The following is a 25,811-nucleotide window of genomic DNA, read 5'->3' on the forward strand; positions in this document are numbered from 1 at the left end:
TTTAAAGCTTGTGTGGGCACAGGTTGTTTAGACAACCCTCAGATTTGCCATGAGGTTTCTTTTAACTTGGATACAGTTTCTGATATCTAATTGATGTTCTGGCTCTTCCTTCCATAATCTGCTGGAGCTCATTGTTTTATGGGACTGCTCTAACATTTATATTGCAGGGTGGTTTAATTCCTTTGAGTACAGCCTTGCTTTCTTCTATCACCCACTGTAGAATGTACTTTAGACCTTTACATATTAGCTTTATTAATTTTCCAGGATTATTTCACGTAACACCACAGATAAAATTGGGGTTTTCTTGCTCAGCATTACTCTGTGGATATGTAAGTAAATCCATTTGTAATGTGAAATACATAGGTACCACGTTCCTGAGACATACAAGACTTTTATTCTTCTCTGTAGAAAAGCAGGGTCTCTTGGGTCTGTTGAACCAGAGTATTTTATAACAATTATTTTTATGACCTTGCAAAAGAAGAAGGTTAAATACTTTGCAGAACAAAGAGGAGATTAATAATCACATTAAAATTCTGCAAGATTGCAATAGGGAATTCATCTATGAACTGAAGAAGACAGAGATGGGGTAAACAAATTTGTAAAGGGGAGTTTAGGAAAGACTGCTGGCTTAGCTGTAGCTGTGGAGGGCTGTGGAAACTTTCCTGTGGATTTAAAGTTTGGAATTAATTTTTTTTAAATGGCATAATCCAAGGTAAGTATCAATGCCCCAGATGTGCTGTATAGGTCCACTAGGACAAGTGTGGTTATTTATCTGGAGTTTTCAAAAGGATAAGTTGAAATGGTTTGGAACATTTTGCTCTGAGATGATGTCAAGCATAGTATACCTCACAGATTTTATAGCCTCCAGTAAGTGCTGCTTGTTGTCTTCTAAAACTGACATAACTTCTACTAAGCTATAATTATAAAGGAGCATCCTCCCTCTCTTCAAGGAAGAGGAAAAATTGAGTATTTAGGAAGAAGTTATCCCACATCCTGGGACATGTACAATTTGAAATGTATTCTAAAAGCTGAGTTTCTTTCATGCTATTTTATGATTGTAGGTATTACTGAACCTGTGCAGGATTGCTTTGGATGTGTATAAGTGAGAAAGGACTGGTTTTGATAAAGACAGATTTTTGGCAACTGTTTGAGAACAAACACAGCCAAGGTGCTTCTGTGTCTTTCTCTGATAATTCAGTTGAAGAACCTCTCTGTGTGGTTTGTGCAATGTCTGTGCCTTGAATATAAAGAGTGAATTGCTGTAACTTTCTGCTGCACATCCAAGTCCTTTTGCTGACAGCTGCTCTGTAAATATAATTCCTGAAATATTGGTTATAGTGACTGTGAACAGTACAATATGAAGGGGTTTCTAAATAAATTTTGCTGGCAGGCAGCTGTGCCAACAGCTTCAGGCACTATGGGGCGAACAGCAAATAAGCAAAAAAGGAGTAGAGCCATTTGAGTCAGTGTAATCCCAGTTCCACTGCTCCCTTTGATCTAACCTTGAACGCTGCATTAATGAGTGTTGCCTTCCAGAGTGTTCTGTGACCTTTTCATTTGTTCTGCTTTAATATGAAACGCACAGTTGGGATGCTGTTACCATATAGTTACTAAAAAGCCTGGGAGAGCCAAGTAAAAGTGGTTACACTCTTTTTTATGGAACAGTGTTTGACTCTCATGGGTGAGGTGTCAATCTAGGTGTGAATGACACTTAAATATGTGTTTCAGTCTTGTCTTCTGGGTCAGATCCTGTATCAGTTGACAAGGAAATGTTAGAGTGGATGCTGTCTGTAAAACCCAAATTTTACAGACAGAGGGGGGAGAGTGAGAATTTGGAGCTTCTGCTGTCTTCAGGGGAACAGGAGGTGCTCAGCTGTAGAGTCACAAAGTCATTATGTGTGGAATAGTTTATGGTTTTATCTTCTGCCTGGAATATAACTCTTAAAAAACATAGTTTTAGCTCAGAAATAAAAATACATTTGTGAAAAAGCTGAAATTGCTGCTCCTCTTCCTTTACGCTTTTTTTAGTAGAAAAAAATGGAGTTGGTTGAGTGTGAGTGCAGCACTGGTGTGCTCAGTTCAGTACTGTCATGATGTTGAAATGGTAGAGGATATATCTCACATCAGATGAAGGGACAATGCATCTTGTAGCTCCAGAACACATTCTCTTAGGCAAATGTCCTTCAGCATTTATCATCTTGATATCCCAATGAAGGCATGATAGAAGCAAGTGAAACAGGCGAGCGTGATGCATTGGATAATTACTAAAACTGACACATGTTTTTTTTGGCAGAGTAACAAAGCACTGAAATTACAGCCTTGTGGGGCAGTGTGCAGCCTGCTGGGGAAGCTTCCTGATGTTTCAGCACTGGGTTTATGTTCTAATAGTAACCTGTATCATTAATTGTACATTTGGGGTCTTGACCTCTGGGTTGGTGAAGTGACTGCCTGGATAACTGAGGCTATCAGCAACTTGCTAGGTGAAATCATTTGGGATATTGGGATTCAAAGGTAGTAAATTGTGTTTGGTATCTCTGACTTTTTCCTCAGTAGCATAAACAGAATAATTAAGCACCTGGTGCAATGTCCTGAAGCCGTTTTTCCTCCAATCTTCTTCTGCTTCTTGAATCAACAAGAAGTTCCTTTGTCTCAGATAAGCTTTAGGTGAGAGTGTAGGTCTAGGCTTGAGTAATATTTGATCATGGGGCTTCAAAGTTTGAAGTTTATCATGATCTTTACTTTCTTACTGAATTGAGACCACAAGGAAAAACAGAATTTCCTTTTCATTGATAGCAAGTGCATGTGTGATTATCAAGTCTTAATGATGACAAAAATAAAATACAATTCACTATGAATTTTATAGTATTTTATTTCACTATGAAATTTACTATGATGCAATATCAAGTCTGTAATTTTGTTTTTTTACTGTTTCTTCTTGTGTTTCTATGAAGATGAACAGGTGATCTAATGGTAAGAATTGCATGTTTGATAAGGAATTGGGTACTTGCAGATTTTATCACTTGTTTATTGATTGTACTCAGTAGGTATCAGGTTGCAATTATTATTGGTGGGCTTTGTGCTGTAGCTGAAAAGCCTTGGATACTTATGCTTCTCCAATTTGTGGTTAAAAAACTATTTTGAAATCCTTGAATGCAAGAACTTCATCTTAGTAACAACTGACTGAAAAAGAAAAAAGGTATATCAAGCTGTAGGAAATTGTTAAATAATGTGCTAGAGGCATTGGTGTCACCTGGCTTTACTTGCCATTTTGACTAATGATATAGGAAAAAGGGAAAACATAATTAATTGGATTGATTTCGGTGAAACTCAGCTGAGAACTAATGAAAAAAACCCCTGTGGCAATTAATGGAGAAAATGGTACAGGGTGATGAAGGACTGCATAATGTAAGTTCCTGGTGTTTTCCTTAAGGAGAATGGGGAAAAAAGCAGCCAGGTCAGGGGAAGAAGAATGAAGTAGAGAAACAAGAAATGAAGGAAAAGAAATAGCAGGAATTCATATTCCTCACAAAGATAGTTTTTACACTAAGGCAGCAATAGATAAATCAATGAAAGGAGTATATAGAGGATGTAAAGTAATTTATCCATTTAATGGATCAGGGAAATAATATTCCCTTGATGATAAGGTAAAATTCTATGTCTTGATGTCTTGATACTTGAAAGTCAAGGGATCCGAGAAGATTGAAGGAAATAGTATAACTAAATACCTCAGACTGAATCAACAAAAATATCAAGATTCCTAGGATGGCTTATTCAAATATTCAGTAAAGGGCATATTTTCAAATCCTCAGTGCTGCACTAGAGGGGATTTAACTTCCTTATGCTGAAACAAGATATGGCGCCTTTTCTACAGACACAGTTCCTATAAGCTGTGGGAGTGCAGTATTCATTTTTATTTTTTGCTTTTATTGTTATGAAACTGCCAATCAGTTTTTGCTTAAAGGATCAGGAGTTCTTGTCTAATTCTGCATGTCTCATGCACTCATATTTAGTGGGATTAATTTAAGAAGTGGTCAAGCTTCTGCTCCGTTTAAGTGGTTATTTTGTTGGTGTAGGGCAGATGTGCATGAGGAAATTATGTTGAAATATATATATCATAATTCTTATTTAGAAGTACGGTTCTATTGCTACATGAAACATATTTCCATTGGCATTACATTTCTTAAAATGAGATAACAATTATTGTGCTTTGATAATACTCTAGTTCAGAACTTGTATCTGTCATTGCTTCTTTTTATTCTGCTACATCAGAAACTATAAAGCAGCAGTAACAAAGGTACAAAAATGTTGGCAAATGAGTGATCTATGAGAATTAGTGTCTGCTCTGTACCTTGGCAAGAAATTGGAATGCAGAAGGGTAAGCTGGTGATATTGTTGCTTTGCAGTGTTTTGCAGAAAAGGATTAAGCAAACATTTCAATTTTTTTGTGGTTGAGTAGAGGAAGGTTTCTAATACTGGAGTCAATGACTCCAGTTGGATTTTCTGTTTTCTTCTCCATATAAAGTGCTTGTAAGAAAGTCAAAGCTTTATACTTTGCAGGGGTTAGAGAGGTGCTCCTCTTTCCCCCGGAATTAAACAGCATCCTTGCCACAAGACCCACTGAGTGTCTATCAGAACTGAGTTTTTGACCCAAAGCTGTCCCAGTGCAAGCATCTGTGTTCCAGTAGCCCTGCTGCTGAATGAGAGAATAATGCTTGCAGGCATGACACTTACAAACTGGCTTTTCCTTTTTTCTTCCTTTTTTATATCCCTCCCTTGTCCATAGCTGCTAACTCAGGGCTTAGATTGCAGACACTGCTACAGCCTGCTGGAGCTGCAGTCTCCCTGCTTCACTTCTCTGTAGTCTAGAGAGAAAGGCTTGCCTAGATAAAGGAAAGGCAGCAGCTGTGAGTTTACGTTCATTTACTGGGGAAAAAAGGGCAAATTTTGGGATTCTGCAGCACTATGGTATATAAGACTTTATTTTTAAAAGTGACGGAAATATACTTGTGAAAAATATTAAATTCTTGAAATGATTTTTAAGTGGGGGTGGAGAGCTAGGAGCCTCTGGGAAACTGGATGGTTAGCTTTGTAAAGGAAGATGAGCTGAAACAATGTGTCAAGCTTTTATTGATCTTTAGCAAGGATAAGCAAAAGCATCTGTTTAGCAATCTAGTGGTTAACAAAAACTTTCTCTTGGCTGGTTTATTTCTGTTGCTTCAATGTGCTGTAGTACAAGTGATTAATTTCATTATGAATCCCCAAATCCATCGAAGGACCTCTCAAAGCACAGAGCTGAAGATGGCTGAGGCTGTCTGGGAATGCTGCTGGCATTTCCAAAGGTTATATCACAGCCTCTGCACAGCACTCCCCTGCTCCTGCACACACAGCACTCAGGTGCAGCTCCTTCCTGAGCTCCTTGCCGCACCATGGTCTAGGAGGTGTGAAAATACTGTATTTCAAGTAAAAGTTCCTTGGATTTTGGATTACTGCTGTGGCATTATCTTGCAGAGTGACTAGCCTAAACTGCTGGTTTTCAGAAAGTCAGTGTGTATGTTTATAACTTATTCTGTCTGACAACACCAACTCCAAATCTCTCCCATGGATGTTCTGGATTCACCTTCTAGCTCTGCACACAGGACTTCCAGATGGGTCTGTCTGTCCACAGTGAGGGTCAAAGCCAGACCCATTTACAGAAACTGTTGTTGATGAAACTCTTTAGCAGTCCAAAGCACAGAATCATGTTGTAAATATAGATCTTTTTGAAACAGATTTGTCTAATATTCTTAGATACCAATTCTTTTGCTGATTTGCAGCAGGCTTATGCAGTGTGTGGAATTCTGGATTTTAAAGACAACTCTGGTGTTATTTAAAAAGGCTTTATTTAAAAAATAAAATGGTCCTTGGGCTTTTAAAGGTGTATATGCTTCTGGTGTCCATCATTTATTGAGTGAATGAAGCATGCATCATTGTAAAGTTAGAGCAGAAATTACGTAAAAATGTAATTTCTACAGATACCTTTAGGGCCAGGGCTGATCACTGACATTTTCAATATCAGTTGTTGACCAGTGATGGGCTCTAAAAACTCAAAAATAACAAACAGGTTTTGACTTCACTGTATTAGAGTAAAAAGACATCTTTTAATAACTCAGTGATTTTGCAGTGGTTTAGAGTTTTTTTTTTTTACTCTAGCAGTCATATACTGCAGCAGCAAATGGTAGGAGGTTCTGGCATGCATGACCTGGTTCAGCTGGGTAGCACTATTGATTTGTTTTTGCAGTGCTTCTGCTTTAGTTAATTGTAACTTTGTTTTCTGATCCTTGATTAGCTCAGTGGTAAGTTGTCATTACAGCATTCAACTCCCTGAGGACATGATCTATAAGGCAGACTTTCCCAGTGGAGGGTCATGATTCAGCTAGTTTACATGTAATTTAAACAGCAGTTGGCCTAATACCCTCAAGTGGAATTTGAGGTACTTGTAGTCCAAGAGTCCATAAATTACTGTTTGTGTGAAGCACTCTTTAGAGACCTGCAGGAGAGGCCAGTGGGACATGGAATGCCCCTTGTGTTCCTTTTTCAGCAGGCAAGTGAAGTTAAAATCTCAAGGAAGATTAGGAAAACAGTTTCACTTAGAGCAAAACTGCCATTTAACGTTTCATTGGGAAAGCTCTGTTTCATCACAGTTGCCATAATGTTTGTTTGCCCAGATTCTGTATTTGGATTTTTTTTCATGCCTATTCCAATAATGAGCAGAATAAAAATGTCTTCCTGTGGTTAGATTGAGCTAATGAACTCTAAATTTTGCACTTACTGTTTTCTACATTTGTAGAAGTTCAGTGCAGAGCTGCCTTCAGTTACTTTAAACAATTTTTAAGACACAGGGAACTTGTCTCTGCTATAGCATCTAAATGGCTTTGTCAAGCAGAGCTGATGTCTCACAGTGCCTCTAGAGGCAGCAAATTGAGCATAAATGAGTTGAATTCATGTCTTTTCTGACTATTTTGGCACAACCTGTCTGTGGGCTGAAGTGTGACTGTCCCTGCACCTAAGAAGAGATGGTTATTTACTGAAAGATTTCTGATGTACACAGAGGCTTGGATTTGCAGTTCAGTGCCACAGCACACGGCAGGGTGGAAGGTGGCAGAGACAGTCCTGCTGCTCTTCTGCTTTCCACTGTTTATTGTCAGACCTTACTTTTTATAGTGTGTGATTAGAGAAAACTTCACTACAGTTTTTTGCAGGGCTTTTTTCTTTTTTCCTAGACATTTTCCTTACAGGAACTGTTTGTGCCAGTGCAGAAGGGCAGTAGAAGTAGGAGTAAATGTTTGGACAGAAGGCAGCAAGGAGCACAACTGCTCCAAGAGTGTGAAAAATCAAATGCAAAACTCTTCCTGTGACTAATGATGGAGTAACATCAGATCTGCAGTGTTTGAATGGCTGTGTTGCTGCAAAATGCTTTTCAGCCTAAGTGCATTAGCGCAGGTTTTAAAAAAACAGAAACTACCATCTAGGTTGTTGGGGTTTTTTTTAAATGTGATTGAGTCAAAACTCTAGAAAACCTTCTCTCTTATAGGGTGATAACTAAAATTTTGGGTCATGGTTGAATATGGTTTTCTCCCAGAGGGTGGTTGGGAAGTGGAACAGGCTCACCAGAGAACAGCACCAAGACTGAGTTCAAGTGGTTTTGGACAGTTATCTCAGACACACAGTGAAATTCTTGGGGCTGTTCCATGCAGGGCCAGATGTTGGACTAAATGATCCCTGTAGGTCTCTTCCAACTCAGAAAAAATGTGAAGTAGTATGTTTTAATAAGCAATATTAATAATGTAAAACTAGTAAGTATGTACATTCAAAAGATATTTTTCCCTTAAAGCACTTCAAAAAATTGTGTAGAGAATGTGAATGGTGTTCTAAGTATAAGCAAGATATATGCAGATGGTGTTCAGGTAGGTGGGCAGAGTTATTTACACAGACTTGATTCAGAAAATCTTTCCTATAGATGTTTAAGCCTACAAAAAACAGTAGTGAAATCGAGTTTTAATTGCAAGGTGTTTGCATGACTGGATTTTGGTTTTCTGTTCTTGAGTGTGTTTGATTTTCTCAATTCAAAAATGGATTCTGCTTATAGGGGATAGGAGTTCCAGTGCACCCATGAAAACCTGTGTGCTCCATGCTGTTCCCCATGATGTGCTTGTGTAAAGCTCTGTGTCTCTGCTTTGCTGTGTGTGCTGAGCTGCCCCATCCCTGCTGTCTGTCTGCTGCTGCATCTCTGCCTCCCCAGCTGCCAGACTGGTTTTAGTTCTGCTTTGTCTTGGTTTCTCCTTGCCTCCTGGCAAGGAGCCAGGCAAGGCTGCAGCCAAATGATTCAGAATGTAAAATGCCTTCCAGGTCTGCTTCAGTGCTTTACCTTGAGATTGTTGCAGTCACCTTTCCTACAGGCATCCTGCCATTTGGGGGAGTCACTCCTTCTCACAGGGCCATTAAACTTCTGAAAGTTTGCGGGGGGTGAAGATTCTGCCACATCTCTAATTAATTTCTTCTTTATAGGCAATTCTCTTTTTGTTTAAACCTGCATCTAGGCTGCATTATGCTTATTTTTTGTTCAGCATTAGGCTTTAGCATCTCTTGAAGTTGAGCAGTTATATAATTTTAAAACATTTTTGTCTCCAACATTTTGGTGTATTATTAAAACAAATGTGTGCATTGCAGTGCCTTTTGGCGTAATATGTAAGGTCAAAATGTAAGTATACCCTTTAGTTTAATGTATATTTGAGATGCAATTCTAGCTGCTTCATCCCTTTTAGCTTAAATAACCATAAGAGCAGTGTCCTCTGCTATGGAAAAAAGGGCTTCATCAATATCTAGATGTGCTCTGTCATTCAGGAGTGTCAGCAGCCAGGGAATCCCTGTGCTGCAGTTGATAAAGCTTTTGGATGCCCTGCCGCATCTTTGCAATTTGCTGTCATCAAGCAGAATAGCCCAGTTGATGTTTTGCAGGTCACAGGGCATGAAATGATGTCCCAGCCATGTCCATTTCCAGGTGGAGATAAATGTGTCTGAAGTGGTTGCCAAAAAAGGTTGTCAATAGTCTGAATACAGGTAATCAGTGACTAGAAAAGCAAACAAACAAAAATCTGGTGGATTTTGTTCCTGTGTTTTTCTTTCTTTCCAGTTGCCCTCCCCAAACCACAAATGTTTTTGGCAGGGTGTTTGGAAGGAATCCCACCATGGGCCTTTTCAGTGCTTGCTTGGGTTAATTCCATCCTGCTGTTTGTGCTGCTCCTCAAAGCCACTTGTTTTATTCTTTGCTTATTAGAAATAGTGGCTTGCACTTTCTGCATTTATAGAGCTGCACTTTCTCCAGGAGTAAACAGATGAATCAAAGTGTCAGAGACCACCTCAAACAGGTTTGTGAGACAGCTCTGTAGTGCTTCGTAGTAGAGGTGTAGACAGAGGAGTTACACAGCTGCCCTCTACCCAACCCTCAGTCTGGTTCTTAACTGTAACTCTTCCATATTTCTGAGTCATGGCCAAAGCCAATCCACCTATGGTCAGCAGCTCAGTGGCTGTGCATTGCAGATATTTTTTTATAAGGTACTTTTTTTGTCTGATACTGGTTAAATGATACGTGAAATTGAGAAATTCATTCTCAACTTTCCAATGCAACCTCTTGCACTTGTTCTTTTCATTTACAGGGAAATGACAGGAGCATTAAAATTTTGGTCTGTTAGAAAAAACTCTAAATTAAAGGATATCAAACCTGAATACCCAAATAAGTCACATTTCAACAATGCAGAATAACAGAAAATACGGGCTTGCTGTGGTTTTTTTTACACTAGGACATTTTTTGGAAAAAACATTGAAGTGTCTTTCTGAAGTTTGTCACACCTACATAATAGCATTTTGAGAAAAAAAGATTAAAAAAGCAGGAACTTGAAGACTTAACAGTATTTGAAGTTAAATTTTTAGCTTCTGCTGTGAGGTTCATGGCTTTGTGGTGGCAAGTAGGGATTCTGTCACAGGCTCTCTTCCTCATTCTGCCTGCATCCCTTGCATTTGGAGCGGGTTTTATTTTCTTGGGTGAATTTAATGCTTTTTGCAGACTTACTGCTCTGACAGTAACTCACTGGCATGTCCATTATCATGTGCTTGCTCTGCCATAGTGGACATTAATATGCAAGAGCCTTTAAAAAGCGTTTGTGGCAGAGTGCTCCTGCAGCTCTGGCAGCAGTGTCAGCAGCTCGGGTGAGGTGACAGCCCGAGGGGTGGCTGTTGTGTGACAGAGTTCTCTGCCACCTTTAAATAACTGCCATGGCTCGTTGCTTTTGCAGTTTTCCCTCACCAAGGCACTGTGTGTTTGCATTGCCAGTCACACAGTTCCAACAGATGCCTGAGCAAGTGTTCATCTGAAACTGCCAGTCTTAAAACTCCATTTATTCCTCCCTTCCTCTGAGGAGTTAAAAATTAAAACATGCTTCTGAATATTCTTCTGCACCTCTTGATTGTTCTGCTTTGTGGGTGTTCACTCAAAGCACAGAGTGTGTTTCCAGCTGTTGGCTTCCCAACACCTGATTCTGCATTTTTCTACATGCTGGTTAATCTGGTCTCTCCAGTGTTTTATCCTTGAGTGCTAAATGGTGGCAGCCATGTCTTCTCCTGAGCATCAGTCTGTGTCTCTGCTCTCCCATTTCTAAAATGAAAGTGAGCTATGAAGGTGGCAGGTCTTTATTATGTGATTAAAGAAGGTGTCAAATACTGTGATGATGGCAGCTCTGTGGATATTTAAGAACTGATAGCTAAGCCAGGTGATTTTCTAGTAAGTCAATTGCTGTTCACCCTACAGAAATGATTTAGTGTAGTTTAGAGAATTTCTGTTAATCAGATAAACCATCTTAATTGCAGTGATAATGGCTTACTGACAAGTACAAGATAAAACATGGGATTTTAACCTTGAGTCAAAGTGGCAATTAATTACATATTTAAAGGCAAGTCTATAGTTTTTATTTCTTTGCTTTGGAGAGTGGATCTCAGTGCTTGTAAAAATATCCCTGACTGATAACATAAGACTGACTTGTTATTTGCCAATAACGCCAGAGTGTTTTGTTATACACCTTGAAGTGCACTCACAGTCATCCTTTGTGCTCAAATTTAGATGCTGCTGGGTAAAGATCTTTTTACCAGCAGAAATGTAGCTTATTAACTCTTGCTGATGAAGATGCACAGATCTCTGGCTAGCAGTCTGTTGAATAAAGATAGTTCTCAAAATTAGCTTTTCTCGCAAGGAGAGGTAGCAGTGTCTGCCAGCAACTTTGCATTTATCGCCAAGGAAATTCTATAGGATTTGGTTACTGACTTTTTGAGCCTTGAAAATGTACCATTTTGAAAGTATCACAGTACAGAGAAGTAAAAACAAGTATCAAAGGGTGAGTCTTTGTAGGAGTTGAAAAAGAAATCATTTTGACTTGGAGAAGAAAAGTGCAGATCTTCTAACGCAATGAAATATTAATTGATTGTTTTGATCAGCATATTGTAAGGAGTACTCACAAAACAGGCAGATCAATTGATGTAAATGTCACAAGTGAGTTGTTCATGACCCTGAGCAAAGCAAAGATTTGTTTTCATGTGAATGAATATTCAGTGCTGGAAACCTTGCACGTAGTGCTGGAATACAGCTGTGTACAAAAAAAGACCCCAAAACCCCCTATTCAATGTGAACTGTGAGAGCTGACGGTTTATGTGGATGAGAATTCAGGGCAGAACTGTGTGTCTCATAAAAAGTAACCTAAGAGAGGATACCCAGCTAACTTTTACTAGGTTTTCCATGTGTTTGCTCCCTTTTGCCTTAGCCAAAAAAGCAGAAAAGAAAACTTTCCAAGGCACCATCCTTGTGCCAGGAAGCTTTGTAGCAGGGTAAGCCTTTACTTGTATCACATATTCAGACCAGTCTGCAAGATCTTTATCTTGCTAATATTTTAAATAATTCAGTGCCTGGCAAGATAGCGACTTAATATCATAAAATAGAGATAAAACCACAATTAATCCAAAGTTGCACAACAGCCACAAATAGATGAAGAAAGCAGAATAGTAAATGTATGCTTGTTTCCTAAAACAGATAGTCGAGCAGATTTAAAGGTATGGTGGTGAATTGCTCCTCCTTTTATTTCGGGCATTTGGAGGAAAATCTCTTGGTTTTAAATTTCTTGGATGAAAAATAAGAGTATTATTTGTCCAGGACCTTGCATGAGTGAAATATCTCCTGTTCATAGAGCAACAGCAGGGAATATGAGCTGCCCTCAATATCAAACGGATTAATTTCAGTTTGGATGCTCAGCTAAGACCATTTGAAAGATGGAATACCTATTTCTGTCAAGGAAGGCATAGCATGTCACAGTTGTAAACATAGTGAAGTGAAAGGAGTTGAGGTTTGGCAGAGAGATGGGGATTTTCCATCCACAAATACCTTGTAGTACCTCCTGGCTCCAGAACTCCCAGCTTCCAACATTGCTCCCTCTTCAGATTTGTTTCAGTTTATCAAGGCAAGGATTTTCACATGTAATTTTCTCTAGCTTAAGTAAGGAAACTGATAGTTAGTCACTTTTATTTTATTCTCTTCCCTCCCCCCATAATTCTTCATGTTTTTTTCTTTATATGTAGAAATTTGTGTTGCAGTTTACATTAGTGTTTACACTGAGGTTTCCATCTTCAAGAAAGAAGGTTTTTCTCAGGTGATCTCGATGCTGCTGTTCTTTGGCTGTGTCCCTTTTCTTGTTCTAAAAGCAGAGTCCAAGATGTAGGAATTCAGTAGCAGTCCTTTTTGTCCACCTGCAGGAGACAGAGGAGAGTGCACATCTATGTATGTGCCTGTGTAGTAAAGCAATTTCCAAAGGAGGAGCTTTGCTTGAGTTTGCTTGCATACGTTTTCTATTAAAACAGAATGGGTTTTAGACAAGTGTGGGAAACTATCGCTAAAGATTTGATGCATTTGAGCAGGATGTTTATAACACTGGCCTGTAATGACTATTCCCTGTTTAAGAAATCCTCATATGTTTCTGCATTTCTCATTATTTTCTTTGTGTTCATTTTTTACAAAAAAAAATAAATTGCAACTGCAGTAGAAGCAAGACTGTTTATGATGGTAATTTCACACAAGCTTAGTTTTTTTTCAGTACTCCTAGCTATTTCTTTTGAAATTAACTGTGAAATACATAAATACCAGTAGAAATGCACAGCTTGCTCTCTTGAATTGTCGTTGTTTGACTGTAAAACAACATTAGAGGCTTTTGGAAAATTAATATTGAGACAGTGTCTGTGAAGTTGTGTTTGTGTACAAATCCAAAACATCAAGTAATTGAATTTTCTTTGTTGACTACCAATAGTACTTGCATGTGATTGTCCTGGAAGTAGCTTAAGGAATCTGAACTGTTACTGTTGATTCATAAATTCAGCAATGCCAGTGTAGGTTGTTGGGGAAGGAGTAGAGGAGATGAGCCTGTGGTTTGGTGTGATTGTGGGATGCAGGCTGAAGTTTCACAATGATGCTTTTGTTTCATCAGCTGATTCCTAGGATTGGCTTTTGAACAAAAGCATTTTCTCAAGTGCATGAGTGCACTCTGTGATCTGTGGTTTCCCCCTCAGAGAGTTGATAACTGTGGGAGAAGATTGTCTGGCTGTGTGTTACTGGGGTATAATGCAGGAGTCAGTGGAGCTGTGCTGTAAATGCAGGAGCACCGCTGTTAGCCCTGAGCTGTGCTTCCCAAGGACGTCAGGCAGCTCTGGGTGCTCAGGTGCCTTGTGCCAGCTGGTAGGGACAGATGTTAAAGATCTGTGAGCAGAGTTTAAGTTCAGTTAGCCTGCAGTCTTCACCTACACAAACAGATTTGAGAGTCTCACTCAAAAGGCATTGATACACTGAATTCATACAGTGAGTTCTTGAAGCCTTGGTAGTGAAGCTTTAGTTTATTAGAGGACTGAGCTGCTGCAAAACTATCATAGTTTTGCTCCAGTGTTTGCAAATCTAGTCACTGTACCTAGAGCCATAGAACAGACTTGGTATCTCAGAGCTGCAAAAAAAAAAAAAAAAAGGGAAATTAAATGCCTGGCACAGGCATTCAAGGTATTCAGTATGAAACTCTGGCAAGGATCCATTTCCATTTTTTAAAATATTGTGTTTTCAAGCTTTGAGGTTTGGTGTTTTCTGATTTTGTTTTGTGTAGTTTTGGGGTTTTTTTCCCCTTTTCTGCCTCTGCTCCCACTTCTCTCACGTTTCAAGAGGGTAACTTAAAAATTTCTTTCTTTGAAAACATAACAGGTGTTAGTACCTACTTTCCCCATCCCTCTTCTTTTACATCCAGTCATTAAAGTTGTGGACTCTGCCACAGAATATGTCAGCAGGTGCCTAAATTTCCTCCCAACATTAAGGAGGATGAATCTCTATTTCTTTCCTCTGGTTCTGGAGGTTCAGCCCAGACTGATCCCTGCCTGGGGACAGAGCTGCTGTGTGTCATGGATTAATATGCTTGTGAAGGGTGGGACAAGGCAGTCTTTCATTACCAAATTTTGAAGTTGCCTCACTGAGGGTTTTAAAGCTGAACAAACTGTGAACATGACTTGCAGCACGTTCCAACAACATGGAGGTTAATTGGAGCAGGGACCGGAGCTGTCCCAGTCCCCAGCAGCCAGTACCATTGTGTGTGTGATGTGATCAGTCTTTCAGTCTAAACCTTGTGGTCTCTCATGTTTTAAGAACTTACGTCTTCTCCTTAGTCCCAACTGTAATAGGAGATACAGCTGGCACTTGCTAGCTTAGAAATTCTCTTATGTAATAGTCTGGATTTCAGTGTTTTCCACCAAATTACTCTGGGATGGATCACTTGCCAAAATCTTGAAATAAGATTAGTAATGACTGTAATAGTGTGCAAAACCTGAATGTTTCTCCTCAATAGACACGGTAATTAATTTAATTTGTCATAAATATGATTTTGGTTCCCATGCTCTTGTGTCTCTTCCATGTCTGTGGATTTAACTTCATACCACCACCTTACCAAAATGGTTGGATTCTTCAGACTATATTCAGATAACCTAAAGCAATGTCATGTGATAAATCCTAAAATCCAATATAATAATCTTATTTTTCAAGATACTCCCTCTGAGGTTCATTTAGCACAAGTGAGAAAGTGCATATTGCCAACTTTTCTCAATTTTGAAAAATGTTGAAATTACTTAATACAGTCCATCTGATCTGTATAAATCAAACTTAATACTGTCCTTCAGGCTAGCCAGTTCAAGCCAGGAATCTGAATGCGTTAATATTAATGAGAAATCTATTGATTTTAATAGTAAGGGATTGTGTTCAGTATCACAGATTTTAAGTCTTTGTGTAGTGAATGGCACTTATTAAACTCTTAAGTGAATGCCGTTCTTTCAGAAGTATGTAATATGTTCATAAATTGATTATGAGAAACTAAGTTATGAGAAATTTTTATGATAGTGATATTTTTTATCATGTAACCTTTAGCACTGGAGCTGAATGCTGGTAGGAATTGGGCTGTAAGGGACAAGAAAGCCAGCATTTATAGCCTGCATCAAAGTCTGTAGGCATAGAGTTTGTACAGGGTTCTGGCTCTCCTTTGAGGGACAGCTGTGGGACCAGGGACCCCAAATAAAATTACAAAAGTATGGATTTTAAGTCCTGCAGATAAATTAGATTTAAATAATGATTACAATATTGTATTCCTCATTCCCGTAAGAGGATGATCCCTGCTAATTTTGTATCAATCTTTTACTTGAAAAAACATACCCCAATATAAACAAAAGCCCAAAAGCTTTTACAATTACAGGAAAACACCCAAACTGATTTCAGAGACTTAGGAAACCATTTGGGATGTCATAGTTCAGATCCCTTGAGGAAAAGGTGATTACATTTTTCATTTTGTATTTATAAATAGGAATGAGCCTGTTGAGAGGACTGTAGCAAAGAAAATATCTAGAGTGTGCTGTACAGGAGTAACAAAATTACAGGAGCATGTGTGGAGAGATGAAGGCACATCTCATTCTTCTCGTGCAGGTTGTTCTCGGTACCTACCCAGAAGTTTCTTGGTTGCTTTTGTCTAAACAGACATCTGGGGCTTTCTATTCATCTTATTCATCTTTGGAACATCAGTAATCAGCTTTTGAACTTCAATTAAGGTCAATGCACATTGAGGGAAGCACGTGAAGTGGTCTTCTGGGACCTGTTGAGCATATGTGCACATTGGTATGTCTGATGCACTTTTCAGGGTTGGCCAAGTGTACTTTGGTAGAGGAGAAAAATTATGTCTTTTGTTAAAATCTTGTGCCTCCATAACAGATCTGCTAAATAGGATGAGTTTTTACTCTAAGTGGATCTAAACCTATTTCTGAAATTGGTTTGGAGATTTACTTTCAGAATACCTAATGAGTCTTTTGGTCTCTGCCTTTTCTGTCAGCACCACTTTTTACAATGTGATTACAAAAATGCAATGAATGCAGTAAATGTAGCTGGAAAAAATACAGAAGGTTAACAGAAATTTGCTGCTGTTTTGAGACCTGAAAGTTTCAAATACATTCCCTTCCCCTTAAAGAAAGTATGGGGGTGGGGGGGGTGTGAAAATCAATTGCCAGTAATTAAGTAAATAGGTTATCCAGATTGCTGTAGAGCAATAAACTCTTCCAGAGGAGAAAAAATAGTGATGCCAGCATGGAAGTAACCATACTCTGTGTCAGGGAACACCTTTATTTGACTGTATGTATCTATTTAATCAAGGAGTGTGTGTGAAATTCTGGAAAAATACTTCTCCTGTGAGTCAAAATCTCAGGTGCCCAGTAATCCCTTCCACCAGAGCTGGGTTATTTTTAAGAGCTGTTCTGTGTTTACCTGTCTGTGGTAGACCCCAGTGATGAACTCTGTTGCTGTGAAAAACAGAGCACTCACGAAGCTCCCCAGGTGCTCAATCATCCACCTGAAAGTAGTGGGACAGGCAGAAATCTTGTTCTGATTCCATCTAGCTGATCAAATGGCTAATGGGATGTGAAATACAGAATACTCTTTTCTGCAAGATGTTTGCCATCTGTCTGTCCTTTGGGAGCAGATGAAGGTGTCTGAGCTCTTTGGGAGAGAAAAAAAACACATAAAGCCCTTCTGCTGGCTCTGAGCATCTGACATTTTTAAGTTCTTCTACACTGGAGTAAGAATGTGAAATCCTTCACATTTGACTCACTGGTGCTTGTGGAATGCAGGAAAGAGAAAACTCCTCTCTTACATCTTGTTATGGTTATTTAGGCATAATGAACCTTATAATAGAAAATAGAAATAATAGAACTGGTTTCTGCAGAAGAGGATGTTCTTGTGTTTGCAGTGACTCTTTGCTTGGACAGTATATGTTTCAGTTTGTTCAATGAGTCATGTAATGCACTAATATGTATCAGCATAATTAAGCATAATAAAAAATTATTGTTTACCAGTAAATATGCTGAGGAGTGCAATATTTTTTAAAATTACATTGTTCCTAATGCTTTAAAAGACATCTAGAGAGCTATTTGTGTGGAACAAGTACATTTTCTATTTGTCTGGTGTTTTTAAAGGTCATTCCATTATCAGCTTGTCTGAGGATTTATTGGTGCTCGCAACAATTATAAACACATTTTCTTCCTGGTTGTATTTCAATACTGAAGTTTATTCTTGTTATACTTATTGATGTTGATATTTCTTCTTGCTGTAAAACAAAAGTTAGTGATCACCTTGCCTAAGGAATTGTTTTTGCTGTCAGCTGAGTGATTTCCCCTTGTCACTGGTTTACTCATCTTTATTTTCATTTTTTCCCACTGAAAGGAACAGATTATTTCAGGAAATGGAAGAGTAAAAAATCACCTAGAAGAGTTTTGTGAAAACTGCTATGAAATGCATGAGTTTCATATATATTTTCTGCTTCCTGGCCTCTCTTTGATATTGATATTTATACCAAAACACTGCTGTCTCCTTGTCCTTGGTTTCTGCAAATACTTTTTGGCAGATCTACTGTATGAGAAATGCTTTACCTGTAGTCTGAAAGACTCCTTGCTGTGGGCTGGAAAACACTTGCCACAACAGTACTAGGCTTGTACTGCTTGAGAGAGGGGAAGAAAAAGATAGGGACTATGTGTGACTCCTGTACCTTCCTGGTGGTTTCAGGAGCGTGGGGAGAGCAGGCTGATCTCAGTCAGACCACAGGAAGCTCTTCAGCTTTCAGACTGGGGTGTTCCTGCCCATTCCACTCACTGAAGGACAATCGGTGTGTTGGAAGGTGAGCTCTTTTCTCGGGCTGTGGCTTCCAGCTGTTTTGGTGTTTGCCCAGTTCATTTCTGTCTGCTCTTCATTCACACCCAGTGCGGCCCAGTGACACCTCTGGGCACTTCACTCACACCCTGCAGGCTCGGGGGCCCGCAGAGCTGTTTGGGCTCTGCCCCCTTGGGAATTCTGTCATCTCTACAGCAGTGCCTGCTTTGGTGATGGGAAGATGGGAATTTTAGATAGGAGACCAGCTTTTTCCAGTCTGCCTTGCTCCATCCTCTGCAAAGCTGAAAAACTGCAAGAAGTAGTTCTGTATTTCTGCAGATTCACCTTCAGGAGGAATGTATGGCTGCCACTTGGCTCTGGCTAATGAATGTCTTTGAAAATGAGTAAAACTTTACTTTCAAAGTTTTCTGGTGACTGACTATTCTCCTTTATACTCCATTTATGCTTCTGTGAATTGTAAAGCACAAGTGTAGCCTAAGAACTTCAGTTGATGGAAGGGTTTTCAGTTTTGGTGAAACCCATAGAGCTGTGTCATTTTAAAGTTATTTTTCCTGCTAGTTTTTGTAGTTCTAAATTCTGTTTAAATGCTGTTGTAGTTTACAGCCCTGCAGACTGTTCTGTTCTTGTTTATAAACATAAAGGGTATATGTGTTTTTATAACCATGATTGAAAGTGCTTGCTGCTCTCCTAGCATGACAGTGCAAGTTTGGGTCTGCATCAAAATATGTTCATTGATGTGCCATTTCTTAATGATTTTACTGTTTCAGAGGAAAAAGGGTTGTGGCAAGTTGATGTCTTAGTTACCTTCATACAAAAAGAAGGGGAAGTGCTTCCTGATATTAAGATGTTTCCTTTGGTTTGTGTATTACTCAATGCAGTCTTGTATTATGGCAATTTTTTTCTCTGTTATGCCCCATGTTATATTAGAGCAATATTTTCATGGAGTTTTGGTCTAAATCAGAAGAATACTTAAAAAGCTGTTATTCTATTCCAGTTTCTCATCTTTCCTTCAGAAATAACTTTATAAGCCTAAGTTTCATTTCAAGTCAATGAATCACACATTCCTGTGTGCTGCAGCCCTTTCAAAACAGGCTTTAAGACATTTTGTGCTTCATTCTTTAAGGAATGTTACCCAGTGTGCTTTAAAAGCTGGGATCTGAGAGGGGGAAGAGTCTGGATCTTCATGTCCTCTGAAGCTAAATTAGTCTCTGTAGGGAAACTGTGTGTGTGTGCAAGGGAAGGGACAGATTGGATTCTATTTTTTATTACAGGGAGTGGATGGGTACAAGTTGGACTTTTTAGGGAGGTTTTGTTGTCATTATTTGTGGAATGAAAAAGAGGCATAAAATCAAAGACTAAGACCAGGTAATTGTTATAGCCCATGCCATTCGAAGCGACTGACTGGGGAGGAAACCCCAAAGAAATCCTCAGGAATATTTCTAAGAGGAAGTAAGAGACAAAGAGGATGAATTACAGTCACAGCTTGTTTTTTCCCTTCTTAAGTGTGTTCTCTTGGCTTGTCTGAGACAGCTCTAAATTTAGAAAGGACATCAAACCCCGGCCCTCTGAAGGAGCCCGCAGGCGTGGGGAGGCACCGGTGTGGAAGTTGTTGAGTTGTTTCAGCAGGCAGGGAGGGCTGCAGCCCTGTGCTGGCAGCTGGAAGGCTGCCACTCCACCTCATTGTTCACTGCCTTTGCTGCATTAGGCAGAGGAGACAGCCACCAACGTGACTGCCAGTGTTAAAAAGTAATTACTCACTAATCTCCGCTTCAGATCTTGCCACCCTTGCACTCCCCGCCCCGGTCCAAATACTTGCCAACACCGAGGCCACTTGTTTCCCCTTGCCATTCTGCACTTTCCTCCTTGCTGTGACAAGACCCCCCTTGGTGAAAACCAAGGGGTTAATGACAGTGAAGAAAAAAGGAGATGGTTGTTTTCTTGCTCTGTGACTGCTTAAAATTGGATATGACAGCTTAAACACCCACCTGCCCAGGACATATGCCCAGGTGGGTGTTCAGAGCATGGGTGTCATGTCTTCTGCTCAGGTTTTTTATCTGTCATTGAAATATTTTACTGCACTAAAATTATTTACTAAGTCTTTTCTCTCTTTTATTCTTTTTGTTTCTTTTATCTCTGATATTAGCCAGATTTTCCCAAGTTTGTACCTGTCAGAAGTCTTCACAATTTTTCAGTTAACAGCTTTGTGGAATCCCGTGTAGGTTTTCTGTTTCCCATGAGGGTTTGGTTTCTGGACAAAGCTGAAGCAAACTCTTTGGAGTAAGGTGGGGAAACATTCTTTACCTAGGTGTGTCCTCCTTAGTGATGAGTAATGGAATGGCTTGGTCCACATTCCTATTCCCTAATGCACCTGATTGTTACAACTGCTTTACCCTTGCAAGTCAAGTGATTTATAGGCAGGACTCTCCCCTTGTCTATAGGGTTCCCTGCACCAGAATGGGATTCTTAGACTTGCCCTCCTTTTGGCTCCTTACAGGCTTTTAACAGACTGGTCTGTTCCAGTGGTTTGGTGTGCTGAGATTTGTCAGAAACTCAATTGTTTTCTGCCAGAAAATTTATCTTCCATTACCAGAGAACAGCTTGCTTGCTCCTAAGAGCTTTATTCTTTATCATTGGAATATCATGGACAAAGATATTGCAGAATAAGTCTAAACTTAGCTTTGCTTTTCTGACTGAAAACTTCCCAGTGCTGTGTATGACAATCTGATAACCACCCTTGTGCCCAAAGCCCCACTGAGGAGATTGAAATGAACCTGGTGGTGTTTGGCTTGGTCTTTTGTTAATAGCAAAATTTTATTAAGCATTTAATCATTTGATTTTACAGCAACTGAGAGGCTGATGATGTTCATATCAGAGTTTGAGGGAATTGTAAAAGCAGTTACATGTAGCTAGTTCTGTTTCCGTATTCAATAACTTTTTGTATGAAGTGGAAGTACACTGATTAAGTGTTTTGATATTGTTTGTTGCCTAAACCACATCTGTGTTTTGTTCTACTGATGTTTTGTTGGAATTGAAATGATGAACATAGTTTTGGCAATACTGGCCATGTTTAGCTAAATAGTCAATGAACTTTGGCTTTTATTAGCATAGGTCACTTTGTTATATATCCATGCTCATGAGGAAGAATCATTCACTTAGTTACACTGTGTTTTAAACAAAATACTTGAATGGTGAGCTCTAGAAATGTGGCCAGCCAGCTTCCCTATGATGTGCCTGCAGTTTCTAATTAGAAGATGCTCTATGCAGTAACCATCTCAAATATGTTCCTTAGCAGTCTCTTGGATGAGACAGGAATACACAAAAAAAGACATTCCAAAAAAGGGCATGTTATGATCCCATCATGGAGAACTCAAGTGTTTGGTCTAGTGCTGTGCATTCCTTATGACTTGATGTCAACTGAGTTAATTGTCCCCACTTACACTGGTGAAGGCCCCACACTGCCTGCCCTGCCAGGAGAGCTACTCATGCACTCTCAGCTTTTGGGGTATTGGAATTGGTGTGTTGGAATTCCCCCATTAATGCCATTGCCCTTTCCAGGGATGCTGCTACAACCATTCCTAGGACACCCTCATGGTGTTTTTGGTTTCACTGCCCCCTGTGTACCCCAGCTGTTGTGTGGTGCTGATGACAGTGAGGGCAGGGGGTGGCTGTGGGGAGGGTGAGGCTTCTCCAGCCCTGCTGTTTGAGCTGCTCGGCACCAAATGCACTGTCTGGGCTTTGCATCAAAATCTTGGCATGGGAACCACATGGGTAACTGCTGCCTGTGCTATTTGTTATGCCCTCCCTCCTCAAATGCTCAGTAAATCTCCCAAAACAGAGGTCTGATACCTGTGCTTTAAGGAAAAAATAGTTGGTTTCATGTCCAGGGTGCTATGTGAATTTAATTCAAGAGGAATTGCTCCTTCATTCTCACAGGACTGTGTGGAGAAGTTCTGCTGCATCAGTGATTAGTGGAAAATAAAATTGAGGTTTTGATGTTTTGGTTTGTTGGTTTTTGTTTGGTTTTTTTTTCCTAGCTGTAGTCTTTCATATGTTCCAATCTGAAAAGTATCAAATATTTACATGGAAATTTGTTTATAGTTGTTTTAATTGGTATTGAACTTACTTGAAGAAGAGGGGTAAGCACCACAAGAAATATTAATGACCTGCACAACCTATCTTAAATGTATTTGTCATCTTAATGCTGACATTTGAAATACTGGCCTAAGTTTTGTTTTTGTTCAAAGCAAAAGTACTGTTCTAGTTGATTTTAAGAAATCATCTGATAGCCAGGTGTTATTTTCTTTTTTTACTATCCCTTTTTTGGTTCTTTGACTGGATGACTTGGAGAGCAGAGAAAGAGCAATGTTTTGTGATAAAAAGTGAACTGGTGAAACTTTTGCTTGGAAGGTCTGAACAGAATGAAAAGTAGTAATGGGAATATCTTTACATGTGTTAGTAAAAGTAAAAGCTCTGTCATGCAGAATGGGGTGGTGTTGAATAGCTTTGCATGTAGTGGATTTTATTGGGTTTTTTGTGTTGGTAAATAACAAAATTCAAAAATAGTATCATGAATCAAAAATTAAATAATAATTTAAGAATGGATCTGTGTTTTTAAGAGAAGAAAATACAGATAATACTGTACAGTTTGAGGAAAAGGGGGCAAGGATGTAGTAGCACTGATAGAATGCAGTTTTATCAGTATTGAGTCCCTGAGTGAAGAAGAGTCTATATATTGTGGTTTTTTTATTTTTTTTCCCTAGTGTCAAGCCCATGTGAAGAAGAAAGCCTAGCTTGAAATAATCTGACAGCCTAAATGACTCAAAACAGGGCAGTGCAAATGTGAACTGAGTGTTTTTATGGAGCCAGCTTTCATTTGAAAGCTTTCTTTCCAACCTATTTGTGAGTGGTATTTGTCTTCATGTACGTGTATAATGCCACCTGCTCTGTCCTCTGACATCTTTGGGAGAACAGCTTAAAGGAACCTTAAAATGTCTGTCTGTATGAAGCACCTCCGGGTGTTGTGAATGTAGATCTTCTCAATGTTGAAATTTCTTCCTCAGCAAAGCACATCCCCACTTTCTCAGCATTATTTCTGAGTTCTTAAGGTCATTTGCAGCATCTTTATATGAAGATAAATAGAGCTTCAACTATAATAATGGGATTTTCTGTTTTCTTATGTGTGTTTTTCTGCAGGTTAAAGAGGGGAGGAAAAAACCAAACCCAGAAGCATCATTGACTGGGTAGATTTTCAACATGAATCGTGCTTTTAGCAGGAAGAAAGGTAGGTAATTTAGCTTATATTTCGTGGAGACATAAATGCCCTGTAAAACTTCTTTGGAATATTAAGAATTATACAAAGAAAAACTTAATCATTGCACTGAATTATCTAGATAAGAATGAGCAGCCCTTCTAGAAGATGTATGGAGCAAAGCACTGTGGATTGGTACTTACAGAGCTTTCTGCATTCCAAGGCTGAAGTTGAATTTCACATATTTTTTATTGCAGGATGTGTTTACACACACACATATGAATACATAAACATAAAATACACATTGTTTTCTTTTTTTTGCCTGCACACACCAAAGGAGGTGCTGGAGGGTTTTAGAACTTCTAAGAATCAGTGACATTTCTTTATATATATATTCATTGGATTCTTGTTCTTGGATGAGCTTTTTTTTTTTCAAACTGTGTTTAATACACTTGGAATATATCGTGCAGCAGGATATTTTTAGCTGTAAGAAGTTATTCTGGATTTGCAGCGATCTGAAATGGCATGCTTTCCAAAAGGATATCAAAGCACTAAATATTCAGTGTTATATATGTTGCTCCTCTGGCTTGCTTAGTCTCTTTCATGAACTGCTTATGATTAAACATGAGTCTTTAGAAGGAGCATTAGTAGTGAAGCTTTTTTTACTGACAGCTTTGTTGATATTTACCCCATTTGTTTGTAAGGTAGAAAATACTCAGTAGATCTCATTTCTTTATTTTCCATGTTTTCTTCTAAAGGTCCTTAAGTGTGGCACACACTGAGATGAAGCCCTTGCATGAATAAGTAGGTGTAACCTCAGTTGGACTGAATGTGAATATTTTGTTTGTAGAGCAAGAGTTTCTGCTTTGGTGTCAGTATCAAAGTTGGAAATAAAAGGAGTCTTTGTACTTAGGCCAACATGGAATGCCAGCATCACTGCATCCTTGTGTGCCCAGTGCACTTGTTTGTTAAAGCCAGGTGAATCAAGGTGAGAGAAGCAGTCCAGAATATCAGCACATGACCACAAAAGGAAGAGACACTTACAAAGGCTGCAAAATAGGATAAAAGATCTTTTAATACCCTGACAGCAGGAGGGAATAAGCTTAAACCCATAGCCGGTGCTCTCCTTAAGCACTGATGTGTTTTCTTTTGTAGGTAATTTTGACATTGCTATCAACAGATAGCACCTTTCAGGTGCTTGATAGTGTTGCCAAGCTTCTTCCATATAATTTCAGAAACCATTTGATTATTCTTTAATTGTGGATTGATTTATCACAACTGAGAAAGAAACTTGGGGATTGTAGATTGTTTTGTCTAGGAGACCATGTAATTATTCTTTTTTTTTTCTTAATGACTTCTGATAACTTTTGAAGGTCAGCCTGTGATGTTTCAGAAACAGACCAGTTGTGTTTTACTGGATATTTTCTCAGAGTTTGGACTTGAGCCCAGAATGCTAAAATGCTCTGTCACTATTTCGTATTGCCTTTGGCAGTTTCTACATCTTGCCTTTACAATCAGGTGTGAAGTTGTATCCCCAGTTTCCTGGGATCATTTGAGGGGACTCAATTAACTCCTCTCTGTTTTCATTTCTTCATAGGAAAATCCTTATAAATTTCTCATTAAGTCCTTACCTATATTTTTGGAATTTCATTGTTTTCAAAGACATTTGCTTTGTTGTTCAGTTGATTTCTTGTGTTTTCTTAGCCCAACAAGAAAAAAGTATCATATAAAAGCTGTCATGCACAATGAAATGCAATTAGTGTGGATTCCTAATAATGATTCAGAAGATAAGGAGACAGGAATTCAATGCTGTCATCCATATATTTTACTCATAGTAACACTCATGACATTTCCATTCTCATACCCTAGGAAAAAAAAAAACAAGTTTCAGTTAAATAATTGTCAAGAGTAAGTGAAAATTACTTATTTCAAATTACATCTTTTTAATGCAAATTGAAGTTCAGAAGAACTCGGCTCAATCAGTGTTCATGCATAATAACTGCATTTAGAAACAGTTTCAATTGCTGAACTTCCTAGATAGTATTTGACTTTTTCCCCCCAGATCTCATAGATACAGTTTTTTCCATTTCTTGATGGGTTATTTGTGGGTTTCTTCTGTCCACAAGTGTGTGGATGGTTCGAGGCATTAAGAGTGTGACTGCTGTGGCTTCCCAAGCAGCTCTTACTAAACCCAAACCAGTTTCCAGCTGGCTGTGCTGGCAGGGTTTCTGTGAGTTCCAAGTTTGCAGTGCTCTGTTACCTTGAAGCTACAAAAAC

General features: G+C 39.0%; 1 protein-coding gene across 5 annotated transcripts in view; it reads left to right on the forward strand.

The window, feature by feature from the left end:
- GULP1 (GULP PTB domain containing engulfment adaptor 1) overlaps positions 1 to 25,811 on the forward strand; it is a 143,347-nt gene that overhangs the window by 43,691 nt on the left and 73,845 nt on the right. For all 5 annotated transcript variants that reach the window (XM_059475773.1, XM_059475775.1, XM_059475777.1 and 2 more), the window contains one exon: positions 23,480 to 23,567. In XM_059475773.1, coding sequence (XP_059331756.1) covers positions 23,540 to 23,567 — 28 coding nt within the window. In that variant the 5' untranslated portion in view covers positions 23,480 to 23,539. The remainder of the gene's footprint in view (positions 1 to 23,479; positions 23,568 to 25,811) is intronic.

This window comes from Ammospiza nelsoni, chromosome 7 (genome assembly GCF_027579445.1).
Source record: "Ammospiza nelsoni isolate bAmmNel1 chromosome 7, bAmmNel1.pri, whole genome shotgun sequence".
Taxonomy (NCBI): Eukaryota; Metazoa; Chordata; class Aves; order Passeriformes; family Passerellidae; genus Ammospiza; species Ammospiza nelsoni.